General features: G+C 43.7%; 1 protein-coding gene across 1 annotated transcript in view; it reads right to left on the bottom strand.

Annotated features, from left to right (window-relative positions):
• The window catches only part of LOC308306673 (TRAF2 and NCK-interacting protein kinase-like), a gene marked incomplete at its 5' end in the record, with an annotated part of 119,515 nt that overhangs the window by 24,331 nt on the left and 70,384 nt on the right, over positions 1–24,800 (bottom strand). The window contains 5 exons of the mRNA XM_080751714.1: positions 3,251–3,274; positions 3,618–3,706; positions 20,057–20,157; positions 20,635–20,741; positions 21,701–21,961. Of these exons, the coding sequence (XP_080607840.1) occupies positions 3,251–3,274; positions 3,618–3,706; positions 20,057–20,157; positions 20,635–20,741; positions 21,701–21,961 (582 nt within the window). The remainder of the gene's footprint in view (positions 1–3,250; positions 3,275–3,617; positions 3,707–20,056; positions 20,158–20,634; positions 20,742–21,700; positions 21,962–24,800) is intronic.

The raw sequence follows: 24,800 nt of genomic DNA, 5'->3' as shown, positions 1-24,800 counted from the left end.
GCTGCACTTGAACAACCATTCCAGGCTGCCATATCCAGCCCAAGAAACCGTAGAAACGGGGGGGGGGGGGGGGAATATGTACTTCTTAAGGTATGGCAACATGACTGGTGTCTAGACACCAGTCATGTTGCCATACCTTAGCTTTTTCTGAACTGACGCCCGCCAATGCCTCGGAGCACAGGTCTCCGCCAGGCCAGGTAGTAGAAGTCAATCTTGGCCAATCAGAATGAAATATGACAAATCTGAAAGGTATGTCTTGATGACATGACTATAGAGATAATGTGCACAGATTTGCGTGATGTTTGGACAAAATCTGTAGGAGTAATAACAAAAAAAAAATGATATCAGCTTCCTTGCGGCGCGCTATAACAGGCCAATGTTAAGTTTCACAGCAATCTGACAATGTGTTCCTTTGAGATATTTTGTTTAAAAATAAACAACTCATGCAAACTTTAGATGGCAATCTTGATGGAATATAAAACATAGGACAGATTGATCTTGATCACATGACTATCAACAAGTTTCCCAACAAGCTTACTGGGGAAAAGTGGGGTGTTAATGTGAGCTTCACTTCCTCCACACAGTTGATTCTAATCACTTAACAAGCACCATGTAATCAACATGCATTCAGGTGTCACAGGCTCACAGGAGCAACAGCAACCAGTCAGAATGAAACAGCTAAGGTCGCAGACACACAGTTGAGGCACAAAGCACAGCAGAGGTGCCTCAACTGTGTGACTGGAGCCTAAGAGGAACAGGAAGTGATGCCCAACTTTCACGCAAGGGTAGTCTCGCGTGGCCAGACTGTTGCCTCCGCGATTTGGCCAAATGCTCCCGGCATACAGTCTGGCAAACCGGGGAAGAAACGATGAGTGCGAGATAAAGCGGATGTGACGCAACCGCTCCCTTGGTGCAGTAACAATAACATGTCCTACTGGAAGCGTTAAGTCTCCTTTCTTTATTTTTGGGGGCATTATTTTGTCTTTCTCTGGTGTTGTTGGTGTTACTTCCATGTTGTTTTCAAACGTTTTCTTAAACTATACACTCATTACAAGAATAGGCAGCTCGAATGACTTTGTCTGAGCTATTGTGTTTCCGGTATGTTTCCAATGGGACTACAGTTCAGTGCAGCACTGGCTACTTCTGACACTCGCCGTTCGGGAGCTGCTGTTCCAGACTCTATATAGCATTCGGAGATTGTGGAGTAGTTGTCTGGCTACGCGAGACTAACGCAAGGGCTCATGGGACACAGGAAACTTGTGGATAGAGATAATCTGTGGTACGAATTTGGGTCAAATCTGTAGGAGTAATATAAAAATCACACCCGTGTGAACTGAGCGGTGGTCGTGGAGGCTGCGCAACAGCAAAACAAATATATATATATTGTGTGTGTGTGTGTGTGTGTGTGTGTGTGTGTGTGTGTGTGTGGGTGGGTGGGTGTCTGGCCTGGCCTGGCCTGAACAACAGCGCCCCTCCCTTAACATGTGTGGTCACAAAAGGTACTACATACAGGCTACATACAGACAGACACACATACAGACAGACAGACAGACAGACAGACAGACCCACACACACACACGGCCACGTATAGGAGCGTTGTGACCACCGCTCAAAAAGCACTATAACACGCTAATGTTAAAGGTTCTGCTCTGCCCTGTGATGCAGGGCTGGGGGCCTTCTTTGGCCTCTAGGGCAGGGGTCCTCAATAGGCGGACCGCGGTCCATGTCCGGACCGCGAGGCACCGCCAACCGGACCCAGGACGAATTAGGAAAAAAAAAGAAAAAAAAGAAAACGGAACATATCGGCGTTTCGTTTCCACTTCTCCTTCACTTCATTGCATGCGCTCTGAGACTGTGTGTGTGTGCATGTGTGTGTGTGAGAGAGAGACAACGACACGCTGATTGGCTGATGCCGGGATACATAGTATTATGGGCTGTCATCTCTATGACAACGACGCGCTGTCAGGCTGTTACCACCACAGACCGTGCGTGGGAGCTTTCAGAGTAGGCAGCTAGCAGCTAGCTCTAGCTGCAGCCTGCAACAGTGCAACTAGTTATAAATCAGTGGGTTTTCATTCACGCTCATCAACATCAACGTGAATACGTTTGCAGGACTGTAATCTTCTCTCAGGAGAGTTTGTCGCGACGCACCACGGCCCGTGACGGCCGCCTCTCTTTTTGCATGGCGAGCTGCACGCAGTACTCGGTGGTACAGTACTGGAGTGAGCCACGAGCCGTTCCGTCAATCGTCACCGACGCGCAACAACTTGTTTTCAGATCGATATTCACGTTGCGACACAAGCATAAAATATTCGAAGATTATCCCAGTTTGTTAAAAGAAACCAGAGAAACTAACACTAGTGCAGAATATCTCTGCTCCACATTGATTTACTACTGTTCTCCTTTCAGTGTGTTGTTGTTGTTAAGTGAAGTGAAGTGAGGTCCCCAAATGATTATGGAGGACTCAGAGTCCCCAGGCCAGGCCAGATGACAGTGAAGTTATAATTTAAAGACACTTTTAATAAAGAAAGAAATGGGAAAAAGACCATTACTGCATCAACAAACTACTAAAAAAACTAACATTAGCAAATGTAAAATAATGTAAGAAAGGTATCCCTAATGTAAGATTATGAGGGCAAGTGGCCATGACCCGAGGGCAAGTAGAACATGACCTGTACTTGCCAGACGGGCAAGTGCCTCTGAGACCATAGTGTCAACCCCTTGTTGGTACTTTTTTGTATCTTTGCCTACTATATAAGATTGACCGACATAAAAATAAGCGGATATATATGTTTATTATTATTATTTTTTTCCGGACCCAGACCGGTTTCAAAAAAATATTTGTGGACCTTCAAGATTTGTATTTGAGGATCCCTGCTCTAGGGAGTGTGTGCAAGATTGGTCCAGTTAATGGTAAAAACAAGAAGCTGCCTGTTATAGCGCCACCATGAGGTCGATTTGAAAAATGAATGGTGGCATTTCATCCTTGGCCTAGTAGGAATGTGCGTAGAAAGTTTCGGACGGACAGGGTGCAAAACATAGTCTCGGGTCATACTTTCGGCCTGGACGGAAACAATAATAGAATCTGCTTCAGAACACTTGCCTAAAAACATACACCGTTATTACTAAACCAACCACATCACTACTGTATAAACCTATTATGATCAGAGAGAGAGAGGGAGAGAGAGAGAGAGAGAGAGAGAGAGAGAGAGAGAGAGAGAAAGCAGGGTGAAGGAAAAATGCCACTAACCTCATCTACAGCTTTCTTATAGCTCTGAAGGATGGAGAGGGAGAGAGAGAGAGATACAGATAAGAGCAAGAAAGGAAGAAGAGAATACATCATGGAGGTGTGCAAGAGAAGAAAAGAGGAGGACAAAAAAGAGAGTGGAAATGACAAGAAAGGTTAGGTCAGAGACAATCTGCCAACCCATTTGTGAAAAAAAGAAGCGGAATCTCTTGGAGATTAGGTTAGAGATGGCAATGATCCAGTCTGAATGCATGAATGCGTGTCGTGTGTGTGTGTGTGTGTGTGTGTGTGTGTGTGTGTGTGTGTGTGTGCGTGCGTGCGTGCGTGCGTGCGTGTGTGTGCGTGCGTGCGTGTGTGTTTGTGTACTTACTGCAGGTCTACTAGGTCGCAAAGATTCTCTGTTGTCATCTTTGGTCTCCTGTGATGGCGCTGTCGAACCATCAGCCTTGGCTGAATTACGTGCACACACACACACGCACGCACGCACACACACACACACACACACACACACACAAGACAGTTGTGATGATCATCGATGATGATGACTCATAGAGATCAGATACAAGGCCTATTAGTCGGGGACCCACAGGCCCAAAGGCTCAAGGAATAGGGTTGAACCTGTGATGTCATGCCGTACTTTTTATTTCTGTTTTATCTATTAGTTTGGTCATTAAGGTCCACAGAATGAGAGGCCTGCTCTGCCGGAAAAATCGCGAAATAAAAGTTATGGGCATTTGTATATTCACTGTCCCATTAACTTCACTATACAGGAAAAGACTAATATTTTAAAAAGAAAATAATCTGCTTTAAAGGGGTATTTCACTTTCAAAAAAACTTTTGGTAATTTTATCATCTAATCAGGCTTTTATGAACACCCTGAACAGTTTTTAATTAGCTTGATTGAATATTTAGATTATTTTTCCAAATAATTATTAAAAATAAATGAAAAAAGTTATCGAAAAAACACGGCCTGCTCACGTATTAGGAGGGTAGTATGAGTCACCAGAAAAAATAATGTGTGTTTTTAATGAATTTATAATGGTTAAAATGAAGTTTGAAGTTACAATGGGTGTGTATGTGGAGAGAAGCCCTACCACTGCTCCCTGTTGAAAGTGGAATATCCCTTTAAGTAGCATGTGAGGGGTTTTCATGATTCTGAATCCATTGCAAACATGTGTTTTGCATGAAAAACATTCCTTGGGTTAAAAACAGCCCCACAAAACTGTGAAAAGTGATGCGTCAACACCTTTCACATTTTTGTAGGGCTGTTTTTAGCCCAAGGAAATGTTTTCAATGGATTCAGAATCATGAAAAAACCCTAGTTTGATCCCTCTCTTTCTACTTTTTAAATATTTTTCTTTTCCTGTATAGTGAAGTCAATGGGACAGTTCCTATCGCCAAAATAAAATGCCCGGGTTTCCGAGGCTAATGGAACAGTGAATATACAAATGTCCATAACTTTTTTTCACGATGTTTCCGGCAGAGCAGAACTCTCATTCTGTGGACCTTAATGACCAAACTAATAGATAAAATAGAAATAAAAAGTACGGCATGACTCTCATCTCACATTTTGGGTGACTGGGTACCCGTCTATATGTTTCATGTTCTGATGGATCATGCAATTGTGCTTCTGTGTGACTCAGTTAATTAATAATGTAATCATAACTAGTCCATACTGTACATAGACTCCATACCCAAACTATATGCTTTGTCTGACAACCCGGTCAATTACAACCTGATGTTACCACATCCACGCAAAGTCCATGACGCTGTTTCAGTAAAGCTATTTGAGCTAATAACACAACGTTCATTTCAACATTAAGCAAGTCAATAAACGCTGCATGCGCTTTGGACACGATATCGAAAGTGCCTGTCCGCTCTCACAAAATGCTTCCTGTGGAGATGGACCCTAAATCAAAGTCCTTTATAACTTTGTAGCGCTGGGCCAGGTCTGTGTGTGTGTCCATTCTCTGTGAGGCGTTGCGAAGTAACTCCAGGGTTCCCACACATTTTTACCAATTAATTTCCAAAACTTTTCCAAAACTTTTCCAGAATATTTAACCCAATTTCCAGGGCTATATAACAATAATTCAGCTCAATAACAAGTCGCTTACTCCTATGCGCAATGCCCAAAGACAGGTAGTGTTTGCCAGTGGTTCCGAAATAATCATATTTGAACTGGGGACCCCCCCACCCTGAGGAGCACTAAGAGTTGAGGAATTTTGTATAACACGGTTCTATTGTGAAAATAGCAGATCTACATGCTCACAACGCCTCGCGTTGCGAGGCGTTGTGAGCATGTAGATCGGCTATTTTCACAATTTCTGCCTCTAATATTTGACAATTTGGCCCATGTTTAATTTGTAATTTCAGAGGTATTAACAAAATCAATAACCAAAGACAATGCATAGCTATTTTTTCCAGGACCTTCCAGGACCCTTGATAAATTCCAAAACTTTTCCAGTACTGGAAAAATATTTTTCTAATTTCAAAATATTTCCAGGAATTTCATGACCGTGGGAACCCTGTAACTCTGAAAGTCCACTGCTTACAGTACGACAGAGCAGAGTCCTGCAACGGGCCAGGTATCCGCGGATATCCGACGGGGATCCGCGTTTGACAGGTGAAAACGGATGGAAAGTATACTTTTATACGTTTGTGGGTACGGGGGGCGGGTGGTACGGGAATAAACAGGCAGGTAACTTTTTATTGTGAAAATCAGAGAGCACTTTTTCCGCCTAAACAATGTCACTTCACTGTACCGCACACAGTGAGCAGCAGGACACACACCGGGAGCTCCGCAAACTACAGGATTCTATCCAGATTGAGTCTGGCCCAAACACAGCTATAACAAATGATATAATTAAATATAATGAATACAAAATATCATCGGCGGTTGGCTGCCCTTCTCGCAACACACACGCACGCACGCCACGCACACACAAACACATGTTATCCGCTCAACACCATCGAACACAACGAAAAATAAATAATTTTGATGATAATGAGTTCACTTTGATACTTGTTTCATGTCCATCCATGATGTTGTGTGTGTGTGTGTGTGTGTGTGTGTGTGTGTGTGTGTGTGTGTGTGTGTGTGTGTGTGTGTGTGTGTGTGTGTGTGTGTGTGTGTGTGTGTGTGTGCAGGGACGTGCTGGGCCCCTGATTCAGCCCGGGAAAAAGAGTTGTAGAGGCCCTCATTGCGACTATAGAGAGAGATCTCTCTCTATAGCACTGCTGCTACTCAAAGATTTGCCATTTCAGATCATGACAAGTGACAAGCCAGTGGGCCAATTACATGAGTTATATTTCATCGTTGTTGGGTGGAAACCTTATGTCCAAAACCGTTTGTTTTGTATTTATCATTTTAAAAATGATTTAAACTGAGAGTTCCGGCAAGATGGCGACCGAGTAGGACGCGTTTGTTGAGCTCTGTGGAGGTGCACAGTAGTTTTCACATTTTATAAGACCATTTTTACTGCCTTGGTAGTTCTTTTGAGACTTTATTTTTTTTTCACTCAAATTTTTATTTGAATTTCAACACACACACTTCACATAGACATGTTAAACAACTAAAACCAAAATAAAATAAGATAAAATAACATAAAATGAAATACACTACAGGGTGAAACGACAGCTCACAATTTTCCATCCATACCACATTATGCATTGTACATAGATCAGTTTTTAATAACCATTTGCTTTAAATTCCATCCATTTAACCCATCTTTTGTCCATCAGTTCCTCTTGAAGTCTCAACCTATGAGTCATTTTTTCCATTATGTATATTTCTTCAACCAGTCCAATCCATGTCTCACATTTTGGTGTTTCTGTTTGTCCCCACAATCTTGTTATTGTTTTCTTCCCTGCCGTCAATAAAATCTTTACCAAGTATTCGTCTCCTTCCTGCACCCCACCTCCTTGCAGATCCCCCAAGTACAACACTCTCCCCTCCATTGGTACTTCATACCCCAGTATCTTCTTCAACCTTCCATTTATCATTTCCCAAAAGCATTGAATTTTGACACATTTCCAGAAAACATGAGCATGGTCTGCATTCACTTCTCCACACTCTCTCCAACATCCGATTTGTTTTTTAGTTTGTCTACTTTTAATTTTTGGTGTAATAAAGAACCTACTCAAATTCTTCCACGCAAATTCTCTCCATACCCTCGAGTTGGTCGACGAATGGTGTGTTGTCCACATTCTTATCCAGTCCTCCTCTATGATTTCTATATCCAACTCCTTTTCCCACTTTTCTTTGATATAATCTGTTGTATGTTTTTCATTGCCCATCAATTGTTGATACATCCCCGATACCATCCGAATTTTATACCCCCTATATATATTTATCATAATTTGGACCACACCATTCGTCTCCCCCTGGACTTTGCCTTCAATTTCTTTCGTATAGTAATCCCTTAGCTGTAGATACATGAAAAACTCCCTGTTATCTAATCCATACTTCTTCCTCAGCTCCTCAAAAGTTGGTAGTCGGCCTCCCCTTGTCAAAGTACACCATGCCTTTATCCCTTTATTGTTCCACTGCTGGAATCTTTTCTCGTGCTTAGCTGGTTCAAATTTACTGTCATAAACCACCCATTTTAGAATCTTGATATCATTCTCCAATTTGTATTTTCTCACTATCTTAAACCAAATATCTAGTGTGAACTTTGTGATTGGATCTAATTGTGATTTCATTTTTTTGAAAATGTGCTCATCCCCTAGGATACTCTGAATTGGCTGTTCGTGTAATCTCCTTTCCATGTCTTTCCATCTAGCAATATATGTGTCGTCACACCAACAGCCAATATATCTTAACTGGGCGGCCTGATAGTACTTCTCCATATGCGGGAGGGCCCAACCACCACTCTCCTTCGGCAACTGTAATGTTTTATACCTTATCCTAGCTTTTTTACCAGCCCATATAAACCTTGAGATCTGTCTATCCCACGTTGAGAACTGTTTTGCAGGTACCTCTATTGGGAGTGCCTGGAACAGGTACAAAATTCTCGGCAAAATGTTCATTTTCACAGTTTCCAACCTCGAGCTCAGCTCCAGGGGCAAAGTTGACCACCTTTCTATATCTTTATTTATCTCCTGGTTAATTTTACCGTAATTAGCTTCAAACAATGTGGACATGTGCTTGGTTATATTCACTCCTAAATACTTAATACTTTTCTGTTTCCAATTGAAGTTAAATGACTCTTGTATCTCTCTTTTAGGCTTATAATTCAAGGTCAACACCTGTGTTTTTGCTATATTTATCTTATAACCAGATAAACGCCCGAATTCCCTTATTATTTTATCCAAGACAGGGAGAGACTCGTCTGGTCGCTCGAGGAATGTTATGACATCGTCCGCGAATAATCCTATCTTATGCTCCTCTCCCCCTACCATTACCCCATGTACCTCCTCATGTTGCCTCACTGCTTGGGCTAAAGGTTCGATGAAATAAGTGAACAACGTCGGTGAAAGCGAGCAGCCCTGTCTTGTCGACCTTTGTAACTCAAATCTGTCAGATAGACTTCCATTTACTTTAACTCTAGCTGTAGGTTGTTGATATATTGATCTTATACAATGTACCGATTCCTCATTGAAACCAAATCTCCCCAGCACTGCGTATAGAAACCTCCACGAGACACGATCATAAGCAGCCTCCGCGTCATTTGCGACCACAAGGGTGCTAGTTTTCGTCCTCTGTGCCTGTTCCACAATGTGAATTGCCCTTCTTATATTGTCATGAGTCTGGCGTCCGACTATGAAGCCTGATTGTTCTTCTCCGATCAGTTCATCGGTTATTCTTGCCAATCTGCTAGCTATAATTTTCGTATAAATTTTATAGTCTACATTTAACATGGAGATGGGTCTATAACTCCCACATAGTTCCTTATTTCTCCCTTGTTTGTGGATTACTGTGATTATCGCTTCGGACCATGATGGAGGCATCTTATGTTCCTTCAGTGTCCAATTAAAAGATGTTACCAATAGCGGCACCAGCTCTTCCTTGTATGTCTTGTAGAGTTCAATCGAGAATCCGTCGCTCCCAGGTGCCTTGCCATTTTTGAAGGACCTAATTGCATCCATCACTTCCTCCGCCGTAATCACTGCTGTGATTTTGGCATTTTGTACCCGTCCAATAGATGGCAAATCTAACTGTTCCAGATATTCCCTCATTTCCTCCTCCCTTGGCATTTCTGGTTGCGTATATAGGTCCTCGTAATATTTTTTGAATATACTTTCTATTTCTTCCGGAGCTGTTTTAACTTCATTCGTCACCGGATCTTTGATCCTACAAATATTACTCATGTCCTGTTGTTTTCGTATACGTCTTGCTAGTAACTTGGTCGCTTTCGTACCCGCTTCATAATAATTCTGCTTCACATACCTATTATTTCTCTCGATCTCGTCTAATTGAACTCCCTGTATTTTTGATCTCAAATCTTTAATTTGCTTGAACGTTTCTTCTCTATTTGTGACCTGGCATTCCTGTTCCAATTTTCTCAATTTCTCTTCATATGTCTTATACGCTACCAGCTTAGCTTTTTTCATCTGTGCCATACGTGCTATTAACTTTCCCCTTATCACCGTCTTCATTGCATCCCACACCATACTTGGATCTACTTCTCCATTGTCATTCTCCTTTACATAAGTCTTAATCTCGTTCCTGATTTCTTCTTTTCTCTGTTCATTGTTTAATATACCCACATTAAGCCGCCACAATGTTTGTCTTTTCCTATTGTTTATGCTTATTCTCAAGAATATTGGATTATGATCCGAAACGTCTGCTGCTCCTATTCTACACTGCCTGACTCTATGTACATCTTCCTTCCTCACAAAGAACTGATCTATCCTAGAATGGGTCTTGTGCGCCGCTGAATGGTGTGTGAAGCTAATCTCAGTTGGGTGCATAGTCCTCCAAGTGTCCACTAAACCCATTTCCTGTAATGTTGTATTCATAAATTTAGCTATGTGTTTTTTACTCCTATTTAAACTCGTGGTATCTTTCTTCTCACTCAATGCTATATTTGTATCTCCGCCCATTATTAATACACCTGTTATTACCGTTGCTACAGTATTAAATAAATCCCTATAGAAGTCTTTGTCACTTTCTGGAGGTGCATACACATTTACTAACGTTACCGGTTCATTGTCTAGTTTACCCACTACAATAATGTATCTCCCCTCTTTATCTTTAATTTCCTTCTCAAAATCAAACGTCACTGCGTTTGAAATCAAAATTATCACACCTCTCCTCCGACCACCTTTAAATGAGCTGGAATATGCATTTCTATACCCAAATCGTTTTAACTTTATATGTTCTTCTTTTGTCATATGCGTCTCCTGTAAAAAATAAACCTGATTTTTTTCTTTTTTCAGTTTCATCATTACCCTCTTTCTCTTAACAACATTACCTAAACCATTTACATTCAACGACATTATACCCATTACATTAGCCATCACTCATTCACTTGATTATCATCGTATCCCGACCTATATATACCATGACATTTACATCTTGCTGTCGTTTCACCAAACAAAAGAAAAACAAAACACAAAACAAAAACAAGAAACCAATTACACTGCAAAGATCCACACCAAAATAACTTCCATAAACGGGGAGGTTTCACTAACCCCCCTGCCCCCTCTACCCGAGGTGAAGAGATAGTCCCTATGCTGCATAAGGCCCCTTCTCTAGGTCTGACATTACCAACACTTGGTGTACAGTCCCTAGCCATAAACAAAAGAAAAGCAAGCTAACTAACTACCTTCTCCCCTAGTCAGTAGAATCGATTTGTTAATTCCTTACAGCACTTCACAACACTCTATATTGTCCTGCGCTTATCCTTACTATCTAGTCATACAGGTAAAGAAAATATTCTTAACCACAAGGGGGCTCCCTTTAACCATTTTTGCCATAAGTCTCTCTGGTTTTCCCCTTCCCCCACCCGTGTCCCATCACGTTACCTTTTCTTTCTCCCATACTGTTTGTTTGTTTCATTTCTGTGACTTCTTCGCCGTCCTTGAAGCTCCTCTCCTCTGTCCCGTCCTCTTCATCAGTTGGGACCAAGCCTCGACCAGCCCCTTCTGACGGTCCTTCTCACCGTCTCCCGCCGTCTCCGCCGCCTTCTCTCCTCCCGGTTCCGACGTCGCCGCCGCCTCGTCCCTCGTTGGCGAGTCTGAGCTCCTTGCCCGGTCCGGTACTCTCTCCTTATATTTGAGACCTTTGGCGTGTATCTCTCTGGCTGCCTCTTCTGCATTCATGTATGTTTTCGTTCCTCCTGGCCACTGGACTCTGAGCTTAGTGAACGGCGACGAGAAACTTATTCCTTCCTGTTTTAGGATTTTCTTAAGCGGAATGTAATCCTTTCTTAACTTAACTACTTCTGGTGGGTAGTCATGGTCGAAGCCTATCCGTCTGCCGTCCACCTTTACCTCCGTGTCCCATGCCTTTCGTAGCACCATCTCCTTTATGTCGAACTGCAAAAAGTTGGCTACAATCGAGCGAGGTGGCGCCGTGGAATCTTTCGGTTTTGGAGCGAGTGATCGGTGTGCCCTCATTATGTTTAGCTCTGTCCCGTCAGGCAGGTCTAGCGACGCCCATATCAGCTCCTCCAGGAATTTAGTTACAGGCTTGCCGTCTGTTGCGGCCTCTGGCACATTAAAAACACGTATATTGTTACGCATTGATCTTGCTGTTAAGTCCAGAACTTTATCCTGCAGCGCCTTCACCCGCTCCTCCTGCGCCACCACCACCTCGCTCATCTCCGTTCTCCAGTCCTCGATTTCCGAGACTCGGTTCTGGGCCTCGTTGATCAGCACACCCTGCGCCTTTATTTCTCCACCCACTCTCTGAATCTGGTCGTCGAGCTCCTTCTTAAATTCCGCCTTCATCGCCGCCAGCTCTCTCTTAATTTCTTGTCGAAAATCGCCCATGTCTTTTCTTATGGCGTCTAATCCCTTGATCACGGCGTCCATCTGCTCCGCCGTCGCAGCCATTTCCACTCCGTCGCCTCGACACTGTTTTATCTTTATTTACAGCCGTCCTATGTGCGTTTCTGTGCTTCTAGAATTATCCTCTTATCTCCCCACGTCTTTCTGTTAAATTACTTTCGTGTTCACAACTTATTTATGGGGTTTGTATACTGCCTGTCAGGGAGCAAGTAACTCAAGCTGCTATCCCCTCCGCCATCTTGGAAACCTCCTCTTTTGAGACTTTAAACGCCCAAAACACTGGTGAACGTCTGTTTTTGCAGTTATTTCGTGTTTCATGCCGAATACGATTAACACGAGGTCGAGGAGTACTAGGTCTCCGACCGCAAACGCTGACAACATGGCCGGCGCAATGCAGGACAACGCTGACGCTCCGGTTACAAAGAGCGTGCTACGTGAGGTCCTCCAGGAATCACTGAAAGAGTTTCTGGATGGTTTTATTCAACCCATGATGCTCGACTTGGAGAAGAAATTAATGAAGAAGGTTGATGACATCGGAAAGGAGCTGCGTCCTGCAGTCGCCAAGCTGAACACGACCGTGGCTGAACAAGGGGAAGCCATAGAGAACTTTGGTTCCTCCATGGACAGTTTGCAGATGTGTGTCACTGAATTGGAGAGAAGATGTGCTAGTCTGGAGGAGAAGCTCATCATAGCAGAAGACCGGAGTCGTAGGAATAACATAAGAGTGATTGGGATCTCTCCTGGGCTGGAGAAAGCTGACCCAGTGGCCTTTATCCAGTCCTTTTTGCAGAAAACATTCCCCGACGAGTTTCCCGACTCCCCCCCGGAGGTGGACCGTGCGCATCGGACCGGCAATCCACGTTCTGATAAACCGAGGGCTTTCCTGGCAAGGATCCATTTTTTCCGGGTAAAGGAACGCATACTCCAGCTCTCCAGGAAAGCAGGTCAACTGACATACAACGGCAAAAAGGTGTATATTTTCCCGGATTGGTCTGCTGAAACATCAAAGAGAAGGGCAGCTTTCGGGCCAGTAAAGGAATTCCTACGTTCCATCACTGCGAAAGGAGTAAAATACGGAATATGGCATCCGAGCAAGTTTTGGATAACCGTGGGTGAGGCGACCTCTACTTTCAACTCACCTAAGGAAGCTCTAGCCTTTTGCAAGGATAAGTTCAAGACCCCAGACGCAGCGAACGAGACTCCAGCTACGCAGGATGAGACGACAGTCACAGAGGACTAACTTTTTAGCAGGGACCCTTTTGCTTTTGTGATCGGGACATCGGGTGCTTTCAAACATTTTTTTCCCCTGCTGATGTGATATCCTTTTGCCTTAAATGGACTGTTGGTATTAAAGCTGGTTTGGACAGTTTGGAGTGGACTTTTACGCAGCCCTTTCTTTCTTTACTCTCTCCTCCTCTCCCAAAGGGTGAGTTGTTCACTGTTTGACTTGACATCGTGTTTCCATGTGTCTCGTTTTATAATGCCTATTTTATTTTTATTGAAGGATAAGATATATTGTGTCTTTGAATAAGATCTGTAAGCAGATGGGTGTTTCTCGTTTTAATTTGTGAGGAGAGAGGATTTAGGGCTGCTAAAGTTAAGCATAATTCACGGTCTTCTTGTTTGAATATAATGGACATTGTTCTTGTTATTATTGCACTCTTTTCCTTTGCTCTTATTGAGTTTTGTGCTGCTTAATATATAGGTCTAGAAGGTCTCTGCTAAGCTTTGTCTGATGTGATCCATGCCGCGTTTCGGAGCCTGCTCTCTCTCTTGTCCTTCCTCTATGTCTCTTTATCTATCTCTGCTTCTCTCTCTCTCTCTCTCCTTTTTTTCTTCTTTTTTCTCTCACTCTCCCTCTCATTGGCTCATTGACTCGTCCTGTGGGTTGTTAGCTGTACTTTCTCGGGTAGGAGGGCGAGACTGGGCTTTGACCTTTTGTTTTGAGTAATGTATTCTACTGTTTATGGCGAAACAGATATAAATAATTTGATCTAAACTGTGAAGGCCCCGTGATTTCAGAGCCCGTTCGCTCTCTCGCCCTCTCTTTATGTCTCTCTCTCTCTCTCTCTCTCTCTCTCTCTCTCTCTCTCTCTCTCTCTCTCTCTTTTTCGCTCTCTCTCTCCCTGTTACATTGACTCGTTCTTTTTCTATAATTTCAATGTTGGCGGATGTACGATCTCGTGGCGCGTTGGCTCTGCGTGCTCGTGGATCCGCTGTTTGGGGGGGGGGGGGGGTTATTTATTTATTTATCTATCTAACTTTTTGTCTTCTAAAAATGTTAATTTCTTGATGGAGGGGAGGGGGGGGGGCTCTTTAACGGGATTTTTTTTTTGTCGATGATTAGGTATGTCCACGGTTTGAAGTATTGTAGTCTACTGTTTAAGACGAAAACAGACTTAATTAATATGATTGACATTTATCTAAGTTTGCACTGCTACCTTTTGGGCATGTACAGGGAGCTGTATACGGCGCAGTATGCATTATGTGTGCTGTGTTAGATATGGTTTCCTGATCATGCATAACTGTTTGTAGGTAAATATGTATATATGCAGACACATTTTTTTTTTTTTTTCTGTCTTTTTCCTAATTACTATTTGTGGTTTGAATGCATGGTCGCATACGGGGGGCTGTATGTGGGGCAGTATGCATTAACACTGTGTGTGCTGTGCTGCATATGGCCTCCCGGGTGTGCTTTTAATTACTATTTCACCTACATAGGCCTATGTATGTGCATATTTCTTATGTTATATACACTGATATCCCTTTTTTTTTATTATTATTATTATTTTGTATTATTATATTAGTGCCTTGTCTTGGTGACAGCCTTATTTCCACTTATCTTTCCACTTATCTGTCACAAGTGTTTGGTTATTTGCATCAAAGTGGTTTATAGGGCTTTATCGCTTTCTAAATAGGCCTAGTTGTTATAGTCCCCGCATTTATTTACTTATTATTTTCTTTCTTCTCTCCCCTTTCTTTATTAGCACTGTTAAAATACCATTCTCATTTATCCAAGTGGTATGAAGTCGGGAGATTGATTATAATTTGGGCGGATGGACTGTTTTTTAGGGCTTACTTTGGTAATCTATTATATTTTATTTGTATTTATTTTATTTGTATTTGTATTTACATAACCACCAGAGGGCAATGTATGGTTACTTTTGGGCAGTAACTTGTTTGCACTCTCTTTCAGAGTGAAATGAATGTTGACTAATAGGTTAATGGGGTGGGGAACTCTAGTTAGGTTACACAAGTGTAGAAGAGCTTGCGACCGTTTTTCACGGTTGCTATCTAGGTTGTGGCCTTTTCAATTATTTATTTCAATTTTTGATTTCATGTTTCGTTTTCTGGGAAGGCCTTGGGGAATGTGGGTTGGGAAGGGACGGTTGTTTTTTACTACAGATAGTTTTGCAGGATACCTGATGTTGCTGTTGCGTTTATGGTGGTTGGACGGGCGCGCCACGCGGTACCTGTACATGGTCACCTATTTTTTCTCGCTCTTTCTTTCCATACAGAATGGCTAGACATCTTAATGTGGTGACTTGGAATGTCAAAGGGCTGAACCATCCGGTCAAAAGGAAAAGAGTATTTACCCATCTTAAGCAATTTAATGCAGATGTTATATTTCTACAGGAGACTCACATACGTTCATCTGATAGTTCCAGACTTTTGGCGGGCTGGGCGGGGCAGCATTTCCACTCTACTTTCGAGGCCAAGGCGAGGGGAGTATCCATCCTTGTATCAAGTGGTGTGCCATTCGTTTCAACCAAAACTACTGCTGATAAAAATGGTAGATATATCATCGTCACGGGCAAGCTATTTCATATGAACGTGGTACTGGCCAACGTTTACGCTCCCAATGTGGAAGACGTAGGATTTTTTGTTAGATTGTTCTCTCAACTCTCCGATTTAGTCACACATTACTTAATCCTAGGAACAGACCTTAATCGGTGTTTGGACCAGGTCCTAGACCGTTCTACCATTAGACCTGGAACAGTGAATAGATCTATCACATACATTAAATCTTTTCTCACAGAATGCGGTATTTCAGATGTCTGGAGAGATCTCAACCCCACAGGGAGGGAGTATTCCTTTTTTAGTCATGTACATCATATGTACTCCAGAATTTACTATTTTTTAATGGACAGGAGATTGATGCCCCAAGTCCATTCTTGCAAATATCACAGTATTGTTATTTCTGACCACGCTCCTCTTGTGATGTCATTATCGCTCCCTGGGGTACCACGCCCAGTCAGACGTTGGCGTTTCAATTCCACCCTGCTTTCAGATGAAGACTTTGTGAAATACATTGAACAGGAAATTAAATTTTATTTTGAAACAAATATTAATCCACAGACGTCTGGACTCATGGTGTGGGACGCGCTTAAAGCATACTTGAGAGGACAAATCATATCATTCTCTGCTAGGAAAAAGGCGCAATCTGAAAGGGAACGCTCCAAGCTCATCGCCGATATCGCAGACGTTGACAGACAGTACGTACTCCAGCAAACTCCAGAACTTTACAATAGACGAGTTGAACTCAAATCCAGGTTTGATATTCTCACTACCCACCAAGCACAAAATCTACTGCTAAAAACTAAAAGTACATTTTACGAGCAGGGCGAAAAGACGGGTAAGCTACTGGCTAATCAGTTAAAAGCGAGGAGGGCTAAGCAAATTATAACAAACATCCGGACCGCTAACGGAGAAATAACCTCAGACTCGAATCTGATAAATGACGCCTTTAAGAACTTCTACTCTACACTATACACCTCCCAGAGCAGTGGAGATGACTTAGCGGTGTCCGCATTCCTTGATCCATTAGACATCCCAACTATTTCCCAGGATCAAATGGAAAACTTAGAAACGCCCATAACATCAGCTGAAGTAGCCCGAGCTATAGCGTCAATGCAGTCTGGGAAGTCGCCAGGGCCAGATGGACTCCCGGCTGAATTTTTTAAGAAGTTCTCCTCGCTCTTGTCCCCACAGCTGGCGGCCGTTTTCGCTGAGTCCCTTGAACGGGGCGCGCTCCCCCCCTCTCTGAGCGAGGCGTGTATAACGCTAATAGCTAAAAAAGGGAAAGACCCTGTAGAGTGTGCGTCATACAGACCAATCTCACTGTTAAACATAGACGCTAAGGTCCTAGCGAAGGTGCTATCACACAGATTAGAAAAACTTCTCCCGCAAATAATATCACCAGACCAGACTGGTTTCATTAAAGATCGTTACTCTTTCTTTAATGTGAGACGCCTTCTCAATATATTGCACTCTCCCTCGGGGGAGGGGCCGGAGTGTGTCGCGTCGCTGGATGCCGAGAAGGCGTTTGATCGCGTCGAATTTAAGTACCTGTTTGCGGTCTTAGAAAAGTTCGGATTCGGACCGACGCTTATTGCCTGGATCAAGTTACTATATGCCTCCCCCACCGCAGCTGTACAGACTAATGGCATATTCTCCCGAACCTTTGATTTGGGTCGTGGGACCCGACAGGGATGCCCGCTGAGTCCGTTCCTATTTGATTTAGCAATTGAGCCACTTGCGATTGCCTTGCGTGGTAATGATGAGATTAGGGGTGTCCGGAGAGGGGACAGAGAATACAAAGTGTCCCTATATGCGGATGACCTTTTGTTATATATTTCCGACCCGCTGACATCCCTTCCGGCAGTTCTGTCCCTATTAGATCAATTTGGTCTCGTGTCAGGCTATAAAGTTAATCTAACTAAAAGTATAATATTCCCATCAAACGAGGCGGCATCCAGCCTAGATTACACTCATATTCCCTTCAAAGTGGAGAGGAATCAATTCACCTATCTAGGAGCAACAATCACACGTAAGTTTAAAGACCTTTTTCAGCAGAACTTCGTCTCACTTGTAAGCCAAGTTAAAACGTCATTACAGCAGTGGTCACCCCTTACAATGTCTCTGGCCGGTCGAATTAACTCAATCAAGATGAACATTCTTCCTAAATTTACGTATCTCTTCCAGTGTGTACCGGTGTTCATTCCAAAGTCATTTTTTACATCTCTGGACTCAATTATTTCATCGCACATTTGGCAGAGCAAGAAACCGCGTGTAAGCAGAGCTTTACTAAAAAGGGCAAAAGCGGACGGGGGCATGGGGCTTCCTGACTTTCGTCACTACTATTGGGCTGCAAATATCCGCTGTTTAGCCTTTTGGAATCACTACTGTTTTTGTCATGACCGTCCGGAGTGGACCTCCTTAGAGCTAGAGTCCTGTGAGGGTCTATCGCTCCCAGCCCTTCTAGGTGCACCATTAGGCCGGCCTTTGCCCGAACAAATTGTCAATCCGGTTGTACGTCACACACTGAGAGTGTGGACCCAGTTCAGGAGAACCTATAACTATGGAGATTTGTCTCTGCTAACCCCGGTAGCCTCCAACCACTTTTTCGCTCCCTCATTAAGTGACATAACCTTTCGAAATTGGCGCGGGAAAGGCATCAAAAGTCTCAAGAATTTGTTCTTAGACGGGGTCTTCGCCTCTTTCGAACAACTAATGAGGAAATATGGCCTGCCTAGATCAGATCAATTTAGGTTCTTCCAAGTCAGGCATTACGTGAGATCTATAATACCCGATTTCCCTGACAAACCTAATACTAACCCCATAGATACCTTTTTATCTTTTGATCCGACAACAAAAGGCGCTATATCAATCCTATATGACACCATCTCTAATCTGAGATCCGCGCCGTTGGATAGGATAAGAGCTGACTGGGAGCGGGATCTAGGGCTCACATTATCAGAGGAAAAGTGGGACTCAATTTTTTCTTCTATACACAAATCTTCCCTCTGTGCCCGTCACTGTTTAATACAGTTCAAGATAGTTCATAGGGCCCACATTTCTAAAGCCAGACTTGCAAGCATATATCCCGACGTAAGTTCTAGCTGTGATAAATGTAACAATGAGGCCACTCTTATACATCAATACTGGACGTGCCCACGGCTACAGCCGTTCTGGGAGGGTGTATTCAGCACGCTATCCAACATTTTACATCGTGACATAGACCCAGACCCCTTATTAGCTATGTTTGGTACAGTTGGAAGCGAGGGCCTTCCTCTAACACGGACGGAAAGTCGTATGGTCGACTTTGCTTTATTGATCGCTAGGCGCGCCATTCTGCTTAAGTGGAAGGATGCTGCCCCGCCTGTGCTCGACCTGTGGCTTCGCGCTATAATGTCCTGTCTGGAATTGGAAATGTTGAGGTTCTCAATTGCCGGCTCTGAAAAGAAATTTTATAAAACCTGGAGCCCTTTTATGATGTTCTACCATAATACTCAAACGGTGTAGTGTGGCGCTTACCTGTTTGACCAACCCAGTGCGCAGCAAGCTTTGATTATTTATTCTGCTTTACTGTTTTGATTATTTATTTACTTCGTTTTGACAGTTCAACCGTCCTGGGGATTGAGGGTGGGGGGAGGGGGGATAGGGGATGGGTTTTATTCACTCTCATAATAATGTACTCTGTTTTGCTACATGTGATGTATCCATCTTTTTGAGATTGTTTACCCGCCTCTGGGCTTTGCTCATTTGAAAATTGAATAAAAAGATTTGAAAAGAAAAATGATTTAAACTAGTGAAAACAGCCGATCTACAAGCACACAACGCCTCGCGGTGCGAGGCGTTGTGTGCTTGTAGATCTGCTGTTTTCACTACTTTTGTGCAAACAGTTAAATTTTTACTTTTGTGCAAACGGTTTAATTTTTTCCTAATGGCTGGCCTGGACCGGCCGGGAATGAACCGGCCGTTCGGGAGTTGTCCCGCTTTTCCCAATGGCCAGCACGTCCCTGTGTGTGTGTGTGTGTGTGTGTGTGTGTGTGTGTGTGTGTGTGTGTGTACCTCGTTCAGAGCTAGGGGTGCTGGAGTTAGACGAGCTGCCGCTGCTTGTCCTCTTCAGGGGTGTGTCCATGGAGACGTCGGTCCTCCGCAGGTCAGGGTTGCTATAGTAACACACACACACACACACGCGCGCGCACACACACACACGCACACACACACACGCACACACACACGCACACGCGCGCACACACACACACGTACACACACAATCAGAATCAACTATAACACTGGTCCTCAACGTGTATTCCTGTGGATTTGGTTCCATGTGTACACTGTCAGAGTTATGGGGAGACCTTGACATTTTGAAAGTTTGATAAACACTGAACTATTGTCAAATCACAGATGTAAATCAGAGGATGAAATTATTTTTTTGTGCAAGCAGGTAGATCGAAAGATCTGGGTCTCAGTCATGGGTGAATACTGTACACGAGATCCTATTGAAAGATCTGTGTGTGTGTGTGTGTGTGTGTGTGTGTGTGTGTGTGTGTGTGTGTGTGTGTGTGTGTGTGTGTGTGTGTGTACGCGTGTGCGTGTGTGTGTGTGTGTGTGTGTGTGGGGGGGGGGGGGGGCACACATACCTGGCTCGTATAAGGTGCGCTCCGTGGCGAGAGCCCAGACCAGGTCCGTTGCCTGGGGAGTTTTTCCTGACCAGGGCAGGAGAGATGGACGTTGTTCTCTGTGGTACCTACAGGAGAATGTACAGCACACGCCCACAAACACATTTAGTTCCACAGCTTTTGGTTGAAAAGTCGTTCTTCTTTTTAGACATTTCTGAGTTTTTTTCTGAGACGGGACAAAGACAGAAGGCAGGGGAGCAACGTGCAACGCAGGATCCTAGATGGGAAACAATCAACCCCAGAATTTCATTTTTTTTTTAATAACCAAAAGTTCATGTATTATCCGTTTCTTAAAATGGACATATCAATTAATATTTATTATGATGTTTTTGGCAATTAAAGGGGTATTTTAATTTAAAACACTTCAGGGGTCATTGTGCCTACTCAGGCTTTTGTGTATACCCAGACAGTTTTTAACCAATTTAGTGCTCCAGACATGAACGGGTTAAATGTGTAGCGTGCCGCTCGCAGGGTTCCATTACGCTCCATTGACTTATTTTGAAGGCCAGAAGTCCATTGCGTAAATACTTCCGGGTTGACGTCATGACGTCATACAACGGGAGCGGTCGTCACACCATGTGGTTTCTAAAATGGCCAATCGATGCCTTTGTTATTATGTTTTTGTAGCGAGAATCTAATGCCATCCTTGGCTTTAAAAGTGTTGTTTGGAGAAAATGGACATTAAAGATGAGATTCCCCGTCGGCCTCCATGTTATGGGATTACTATTTTGTGCACGTGGATCCGTGATGATGATGAATCGGCGAGGCCGATCGTGCCAGGACCTTCCGCCAGGCTATTGGGTAGGAGAACCGGCGTTACTCTATATACAGTACTTTTCACGAGTATACTCGGGATCGGCACTCTAAATACTTGAGTATTTTTCACGAGTATACTCGGGATCGGCTAGAAATGAGTTAAGTTGCATGATTCAATTTCACACACACACACACACACACACACACACACACACACACACACACACACACACACACACACAAAGAGGTCAAAGCATGCAGAGAGAGAGACCTTGGGGGGCGTGTCGTCATCCTGCCTGAGCCAGGAGGCGGAGGGCGGGACCAGGCGGGGGAGGGGGAGGGGCAGGGGGAGGGGCAGGGGCGGGGGAGCGGGGGAGGGGTTGTTGTCGGAGGTGGGGTCCGAGTTCTGGCGGGGCATGGGCGGCCGCGAGGGCGACACCGAGGCCGAGGAGGAGGAGATGACGGCGTGCGGGTTGTGGAGCGACTGAGACCCCGACAGGCCGTGGTTCTTCACCTGCACCAGGTGAGCCATCTGGTGTCGGAAAAACCCCACCGACGTCCGACAGAGACCAGGGAGAGAGGCGCACAGGGCGGGAGGGATCCGATGATTGGATGGGGGATCAAGGGTTTTTGGGTTGATACGGTGCAGAAGGTTAAGGAGTCAGGGATGGAGGGTGTTGGGGGTGGGGGAGGTGGTGTGGTGTGGTGGAGTTTGCAGCAGGAGGAGGAGAAGTTGCAGAATCAGCAGTGGAAGGAGGAGAGAAAAAGAAGGAGAGGGGGGGAGGGGGGATTCAAGGTGAGAAACGTTAAGTGGCGAGGCGAGCGTGTTAATGCATGAAACGCATGGAAGCATACACGTGTGTAAGCATACACATACGCACGCACAAACATACACACACACAGGGATACATCATACAGCAAGGGAATTATTCCCCATTACCATCTGCTGAGTAACGTATAGCTCAGGTATTGTATTATATCATATTCTTATATTATAATCATATTTTAATAAAGCAATAAGCCACAAGAGGCATGTGGTTACCTGGTATTTTATAACGGCTGAGAGGCGTGGTGAGACTCTCGGCTTCGCCTCGTGTCTCCAACCCTCTCAGCAGTTATAAAATTCAGGTAACCAGAAGCCTCTTGTGGCTTATTGCTTTTCTAAAACGGTTACAATATGGCAACATGAAAAATCATAGACATGTACCAATTAAAATGGTTATATTTCACTAATAATAATTCACTACAAGGTCTGCAAGAAAGTAGTTCCCAGCTTTTTTGCCAACAACACAGGTGCAGATAATTGGTGCACTTTGGAACACTGGAAATAAATAATGCACCTGAGTTTGATATATACTGATTCAAGGTGTGTGGATTATAGTCTCATATACCACAGCAATTAAAGGGAACCAGACAATCAGAATCAAGGAATGGAACTAGCCGTTTTAGAAGATATTGTATCACAAGCTGAAAGCAAAGTGACGTGTCGATCAGCTCGTCTGATTGTCAGTACTCGTTGTCAGAATATAATACGTGGAGGGCCAACTACAATGTCTATGGCTTTGGATGCCAGTCTGTGACATCAGTATTATAATATCAGCACTACTGTCTCTCTATCTGGTTATGGTATAGCACGGCCAGTCATTATATCATAATATTCTTCAATATCACATCATATATATATATCATGATATTTATCATTATATATCTTTTATTCTACTTTGTTTTCCTCGCATTACTAGTGTTACCCTTTGTCAAGTCCCGCCCGTTGTCCCACCCCTCTTCACACCCATTGGTTGCTGTGTCTTGGTGGGACATTCGGTGGGACACTCCATCCACTACCATTTTAATTCAGTTGCTTCGGATTGTTATTCTGTGTGTTCAATTCTAATTTCAAACTTGGTTTCAGTAAAATGGAGCTGCTCAGTGGCAGTATAGTGACTCAGAATGTTTTTAAATGTTTTTATTTCTCCAAAAACACACAAAAAAGGCGGAACCAGGGCGGGACAAGGCAGACAGAGCCTGCTGGTTGGTCAGTCAGGGACCAATCAGAAGGCTAACAAAGGTGCCAGCAACAAAGAAAATCAACCATTGTGGAAACATGCTTGTTCTGTGAAATGTAACACGTAATGATGAACCAATTCAACCGTTTACAGTTAGTTGACTGGAAGCTTATTGACTGGATATTTTTGAATCAAATGATCGCCTCAAACTACTGTATATGGACGCTAGGGCTCAAGTAGACTCTCGAGATAGACTGTTGAAAGTTTTTTATTATTATTATTATTTTTATCCCACGATTTTTGCAACCCATTTTTCTCACCCGGTGACTACCTAACCTGTAGTCCTGGTTTCCGCTCTCTCCCTGCCGCGCCAGGGGACATTGGGGAGCACCCGGCTGGCTAGGGGTAGTATAGAAACCAGGACTACTGCATGTTTTTGTGTGAGGGCCTATGCCTATGACACGGGGAGAACATGCAAACTCACCACAGAGAGGCCCCATCGCCAACCCCACCTAGGGTGTGGGTGCTGATGACGCGGGTGGAGGAACACGCCCCCAGCGCCCACAGCTTCCCCCAGCGGGAATCGAACCCAGGACCTTCCAACTGTGAGGCGAAGTGCTAACCACTGCACCACCGTGCCCCCTTTGAAAGTTTTATTTGAATATATTTTCATATATATCTTTTTTTTCTTTTCCGACGACAGCTTCCATACGAGTGTTTCAGGAGGTCGTAGTTAAAGACTCTACAGCAGGGGTCTTCAACAGGGGGTCCGGGACCCCTAGGGGGTCCTCAGAGATACTACAGGGGGTCCTCCAAATCTTTGTGTGATAGAAACTTTTTTTCTCTTTTTATTTTACATTAACCACTTGAACCCTAGCATCCATATTCTGAGAACTTTAGCCAAAAATAGCAGATCTACAAGCTCACAACGCCTCGCGCTGTGGTTATTGTGGTTATAACGTGGTTATTAGGGGTGTAACGAATAACGATACATTTTAATAGCGATTCGATACATATCACGATACATGGTTGACGATACAATACATGGACGATATTGGTTCATTCATGGCGATACGATACGATTCGATTTAATTATTTAAAATCGATATAGTAACTATTTAGCAAAGAAATTAAATCTGTGTGAAAGGTGTGGATAGTGCAGGTCTTTAAGGGAAACATGTATTATTATGGATATAAATAAGTAAACACAGTGATTATCTGCCAAATACATGGGCATTGTATATTGACAAACCTGCACCTTGACATGAACCCAGAGATTACACACATTTATCAATAGACCAGTGTAGCTATATGGAAAGGAAAAGTAATGAAACCCCTCCTTTTCATGTTTTCTTCTTAAAAATGCTA

Source organism: Nannobrachium achirus (genome assembly GCF_963921795.1).
Source record: "Nannobrachium achirus genome assembly, chromosome: 21".
Taxonomy (NCBI): Eukaryota; Metazoa; Chordata; class Actinopteri; order Myctophiformes; family Myctophidae; genus Nannobrachium; species Nannobrachium achirus.
This window is presented reverse-complemented; position numbering and strand designations above follow the sequence as displayed.